This window comes from Microtus ochrogaster, unplaced genomic scaffold (genome assembly GCF_000317375.1).
Source record: "Microtus ochrogaster isolate Prairie Vole_2 unplaced genomic scaffold, MicOch1.0 UNK62, whole genome shotgun sequence".
Taxonomy (NCBI): domain Eukaryota; kingdom Metazoa; phylum Chordata; class Mammalia; order Rodentia; family Cricetidae; genus Microtus; species Microtus ochrogaster.
The window spans coordinates 372,382-378,784 of NW_004949160.1; the positions used below are offsets into that span (position 1 = coordinate 372,382).

Sequence of the window (6,403 nt, forward strand, 5' to 3'; positions counted from 1 at the left end):
TTTAACTTTAAAGTGTTTTGTATGATAATAGAGTGAAATTGGAAAACTTGAACTTTTAAAGATTTCAAATTGATGAGTTCATATTGTAATACCAAAACATGTAATAAACACAGATTTTAATATGTATAAAATCTAAGTCAATAAACCAAGATTATATGGCCAGATTTGTTTAGTATTGAGTAAAATTATTAAATTCTTGGAGATGTAATACTTCTAAAATTATATGGGTAAATACAGACTCTGCTAATAGTGGTCTCCCCTTACCCATGAGAATTGCCTTTTCATGGCCCTAGTTGATATTTGAAATTAGATGGTACTGAACCTTAGGTATTCTGTATTCTTCACATTTCATGCATATACAGTTTTATTGTCTCTTCCTTGATAATGAAGTGTTTCTATCACACACACACACTGTAATTTTGGTAGTTTAAGGTATTAATGCAAAGTTGGCACAAATTTCTTTCCTCAGCTTTACAATCTCAAGGATTTGTGATTATTTCTTGCCATAATTCTTTTACAAAACTCAGCATATGATTATTTTTCTTTTTTAATTTATATTTATTTATTTGTATGTATATACACACATATACATACACACATACATGAATTGCACATGCTACAGTATGAACATGCAAGTCAGATGGCTACTTGGAGGAGTAATTTTTCTACTTCCACCAATGTTAGTCCCACAGATTGGCCCTTACCCACTGAGTACTCACACAGGCCTCATGTGTCGTCCCCCACCCCAAGTCTCTGTTATGCTGATCACTTCTGCCTTTTCACTTACAGGAAGCAACTGTAAAGGCTTTTTTTTTCTTTGCACTTATGATTGCTAATATCACTATTATTTTACTTCGTGGCCATAATATAAAATAAAAGTTGCCTGAACATAGGTGCTGCATTTGACCAGTTGGTAACAAATTGTTGTTAACTGACTAATGGACATAAAGTATGGATGGTGTGGACTCACTGGATAATTGGCTCATGGTTGTCCCATACAGAGTAACTGGAAATACCATTATACCAGTAACAATGACAAGTAATTTAAGTCTAAGAAATTGTTTATTTAAATGTCTTATTAAATCTTTTTAAAAATTAACAAAACAGAATGCGAATGCTAATTACTCTTGTGGATGCAAAAATTAAGACATTTTCTGCATTGAATTTAGTGTCTTATTGTAATTCCGGCATCTTAAGGTGGGAATAAAACTAGGTAGGGTCCAGAATAAGAGCCTGTGTCAAAAATAAATAAAATACATGTTCAGTGTTGGTTTAGAATGCATTTTGGTTCTCTTAATATTGCTTATCCACCTAATTCTTCCTGTTATGTTAGTCTTAGCCTATGGATTTTGTTGTTTCTATGACTTCGGTTTTCTTACTAAGTCATTTGACTCTAAAGAGTCAAGTCTTTTCAGGAAGAATTAATATTTTTCATTTTTGTAATTTTTATTTTTAAAGGCATATATAGAAATAAACAAAAAATCTGCAGATTCTATGGTAAAATTTTACACTAGCTTCCCAGTATCCATGGATGGAAATCAGCTCTCCATAAGTATGGCTCCTGAGGATATGGACATAAAAGATGAGGTAAATAATAGGTTTAAACCACCATTTTTCCTTGTTCTTACTAAATCCTTAAAATCAAATTTATTGATTGATTGATTGTTAGCTAGTTTCTTTTTTGGGGGGGGGTCACATACTGTTTTTAGACCACAAAATATTCTGTTCTTTTAGTGACCACTCAGCTCATGGTTTGAGAGGGAATCCTATTTGAAAACCAACAGTCACAGAATACTGACAGTTGTCTTTAATTTTTCCTCCTAATTTGCCACACTTGGTCACTCAGTAAAGATTGTCTGTTTTAAATAATCAAGTTTCCTCCCTGTTTGTCATTGTTTAATCTCTTAAAATAGCCCAAGTAATAGAGTAGCTAGCTCCTCATTCCACCGTCAGTTTTGTTTCCATCTGGTGCTTTAACCACAAAGTCATGAGACTAACTTAAAATTTGAATCTGTTCAAATTCAGCTGATGCAGAAACATTTTAGGGTCTGTATTACCTAAAAGGATACAGTATTATCCCATAAAAGCCAGGGGAGATGCAAGTTTTCTTTTGCAAAATACAGAAGCCTTTTCCTGATAGTCACCCTAACTTTCTAGTATTAGTGGGGATTATTATACATGACAGTAGTATTAAAGGAAAAGTTTAAGAACCATAGTTCCATTAGATAAAGACCAAGTTATTTTTCTTTATACAAAACCTTTTAAAGTGTCTTTTGCCAATTTTGCTATTATTTTCTTGTGCCACTTTTGGTCTTTTTAGTAATAGTAACAAATAACTACACTTTTTTTTTTGTCTACAGTGAACCTAGGGGAGCATGAAGAATTAAGTTAGATAGATAGGGTGAGACTTAAATAACATCTTCAGGGAGAAGGGAGGAAATTTCTAAAGGAGTAGAATTTTACCTACCTGATTTTATGAAATAGTGAATAATGCATATCTGTATAAGTCATTGCATAACAAATCATGACCAAATATTAGCATATAATTAAGACATCTTTCACCTTTTACTTTTGAATGTTTGGCTTTTTAGGAGGCTGTTTTTACAACCTTGATTCAAGAAAGTAACCCAAAGGTGAGTTTCATATTCAAATACTTTTGTTGATTTAATTGAAAAAATTGTTTTATTTTTCTTTTACGAATTAAAACTGTGTTAGCAGTTTTAACACTTAATTGACTGAGTTTATCAGGTTGTTGTTCTTGGTAAAAATGAGAAGGGTCTCATAGTCTTGATATTTACTAATTTTTTTATGCACTGAAATGCATAGTTAGCCACCAACAAGGTGGTGTTCCATTTGAGAATTTTTTATAAAAGTAGAAATACGGGTCCCATTTTATTTTACTGTTTTATTCATTGCTCAGAGGTAAAATTAAGATCTTACTATTGGGCTGGAGGATCAGTTCAATGATAAAGAGCTTCTTTAGCACACATGAGGCTCAGGGTTTAATCCCCCACCCCTACCCCCTGTTATCGTCTATATAGTCCTTCTTATTCTTGGAAAGAGCATCACCTAGCCTCTGTAATATTAAATTACTGCTAATCAGTGATTTATGATTTAATACTTGTCCTTTCCTCCCCCACATTGTCTCAAAAAAATAAAACCAACAAAATATAGGCAAATATTGATGAAATTTACGACCGATTTGTACATTTTGACAATGTACCTGAAGACGGACTTCAGTGTGTGCTATGTGTTGGGCATCAATTTGGAACAGTGGATCGCTATGTGTTCATGAGTAACAAAAACAAGGTAATGAACCCTTTGTCCTTACAGTCTGAAACTTCTAATTTGGCTTTTGTGTTGAAGCATCTATAAAATAAACATTATTCAACCAACCACTAAGTAGAAGTATAACAGACTAAGACAATTACTTACGGACTGTGACAAAAAAAAAAGATGATCTCTCTCTTTAGCTTTAAGAAGAAACAAGATTTGCAGAGAGAACAACGTAATATAGTGCAAAGAGCATTGTCTATGATCATGGCAAAGCTATTTAACCTTACAAAATGAAAGATATGCTATATATTTTTAATACCTCCTTCTAACTGTAAAATATAGAGTTAGATCTGTTTGTCAGCTTTATTTTGTGGTTTGGCTTCTGTACTTAAAATTGTTGATGTGTGCCTTCTGTATTTAGTATGTATTTCTGTTATATGCCTATTAGTCTTCTTTTATGGAGACCAGATTTTCTTGTGTAGCCCATGCTAATATTTAATTTTATTCACTATTCTGTTTCCTGAGTTACTGGGGTTGCAGGTGACAGACACTACTGTGCCTACTTGAAAAAATTAGATTTTGTCAATAGAATATTACTTATAAAGGCAGGACTGAGGGCTTTGTATCAAAGTTACTTTGTTGTTGCAAAATAATAATTTATTTCATAATTTATTGCAAGCTTGTAATGGTATAATGGTAACTATAGCTGCCTTATAAGAAGTATGTATAATTAACAACTAGCTCCTAATTTTCTTTGATATCTTTTCAACTAATAAATAGAGCCTGCCTGGCACTCTAGGTAAGATTCTACGTAGGATGGGAAGATAGAGCACAGGTGGTACATAAGCATTTTAACTTTTCAAACTTTACATATTAGTTTCTTGTAGTTGCTTGACTTGTTTGGTTTGTTGATTAGTTGGATTTTTAGACTGGTTGTTTTTTGTGTGTATGTGTTTTAATTTTTTGTGGATTTTGTGTGCTGCCATGAGTGTGTGTGCATACACCAGAGGAGGGTAGAAAAGGGTGTTGGATCTCCTGGAGCTCGAGTTATGAGTAAGTTATGAGCCATCTCTCCAGCCCCTTTCACATTAGTTGTCTGTTTTAAAGAAGAAAAGAGTTTTTAAATAACCCTTTTTTTTTCTTGCCTAGCCTTTGTAACATATTCTTAAAGTATAAATTTACCATTTTAACTTTAGGTGTTAGTTCAGTAGCATTAAGCTTATCTACATTTGTAGAAGGAGCTGCAGGCCGCTTCCTGCTGCCCGGCTCCTGCACAACTAGCTTTACCCAAAATAATTACACAGAAACTGTATTCATTTAAACACTCCTTGGCCCATTAGTTTCAGCCTCTTATTGGCTAATTCTCACATATTGCTTTAACCCATATTTAGTAATCTGTGTAGCACCACGAGGTGGTGGCTTACCAGGGAAAGATCTTAACCTGCTTCCCTCTCAGAGGGAATCTGCCTGAATCTGCTTTCTCCCAGCATTCTGTTCTGTCTACTCTGCCTACCTAATTTTCTGTCCTATGAAAGGGTCATGGCAGTTTCTTTATTAACCAATGAAAGTAACACATAGACACATGATCCTCCTCCATCATGCATCACCACCATCTAAATCTGTAAATTTTTTTCCTGGCTTCTCAAACTGATACTTCTTGTTCATTAAACAGTAGCTTCTAAGCATCATACCCACCCACCTACCCAGCCCTTTCAACTGCCACCTTATGTCTGTTTCTATAAATAACACTAGATTCCTAATAGAAGTTGAATTTTATTTTCTGTTTTGCAATCGGCTTATTTCACTTGGCATATGTTCTAGGTTCATACATGTAACATATCTGAATGTCTCTTTTTAACAATTGTGCCTAATATTTCTTGGAATGTAAGTGAGTAAATAGATGTTTGGGTCCCCGGTTTCAGTTCTGGGTATACAGTGAAAAGTAGAATTGCTAGATAGCATCCTAATTCTATGTGTAAATTTTAAATTCATGCTTTCAAAAAATATTTTTAAAGGTGATTCTTCAGTTAGAAAGTCCTGAATCTGCTCTGTCAATGTACAATTTTCTGAAACAGTATCCACAAAGCATAGGAGACTATGTGTTGACCTGTACTTTATCTCCAAAGATGGACTCAGACGTAAGTGGTTTTTTGTTTGTGTGTTTGTGTAATGTACTTGTGTTATTTTAGAAGATCAAGAGGATGAAGCAAGAGAGATGGTTTAGCAGTTAAGAGTATTGACTCTTCTTGCAGAGGACCTAGTTTTGGTTCTAGTACCCGTGTGGTGGCTCACAACCATTTGTTCCAGGGATCTAGTGGCTGTTTTTGACCTACATGGGCACTAGGCACATACATGGTGCAAACACATACACTCAGCCAAAGCACTCGTGTTCATGAGTAAATGTAAGTTATATACATGAGTAAATGTTCATGAGTAAATAAGTAAATCAAGAAAACTTGGAAAGCATAAAGGACATTTTCTAAAAACTCAAAAGTTACGTTATAAATACAGTTTCAAGAAAAGGCTCAGATAGTAGTCAGACTTCTGAATTTAGATATTTCTTTATATTGATTATTTTAAAAATTGTTTGACTTTCTTACAGCTTTAAGATTATGAAAAACAGGTATATGAGACAAATTGGTAATTTTGAAATATGTGACTTTATTCAGATACCAATGTGTAAAGAGACTTGGTATAAACCAGGCAATGGAGCCACATGCCTTTAATCCCAGCACTTAAGAGACAAAGGCAGGTGTATCTCTTTAGTTTTTGAGGCCAGCCTGGTATACACAGAGAGAGGGGGGAGGAAGAGAGAAAGAGTAGGGGTGGGGAGACTTACTTGGTATGTCAACTGTGATTATCTCTAGGAAACAAGGTACTGTTTTTGATCCATTGTTGCTTCATGGAGTGGAAACGTTTTTGTTTTTTCATTTTTTTATTTTAGTGTATTATATAAGAAAACAAATTTTACATATTCTTGCTTTACATAGTTGTGTAGTAGAATGTATGTAGAAAAACAATAAATATATCTTTAAAAGAAATCAAATTCAGATTTGTGTTTTTCTAATAGTTCCATTGTATTTCAGTAGCAGGGGTAAACAATTGGACCTTATATTTAGTATTCATG

General features: G+C 33.7%; 1 protein-coding gene across 8 annotated transcripts in view; it reads left to right on the forward strand.

Moving 5' to 3' along the window:
- Nucleotides 1-6,403, forward strand: part of Znf638 (zinc finger protein 638) — a 142,326-nt gene that overhangs the window by 116,266 nt on the left and 19,657 nt on the right. For all 8 annotated transcript variants that reach the window (XM_026777398.1, XM_026777399.1, XM_026777401.1 and 5 more), the window contains 4 exons: nt 1,459-1,587; nt 2,592-2,633; nt 3,175-3,309; nt 5,292-5,414. In XM_026777398.1, the coding sequence (XP_026633199.1) occupies nt 1,459-1,587; nt 2,592-2,633; nt 3,175-3,309; nt 5,292-5,414 (429 nt within the window). The remainder of the gene's footprint in view (nt 1-1,458; nt 1,588-2,591; nt 2,634-3,174; nt 3,310-5,291; nt 5,415-6,403) is intronic.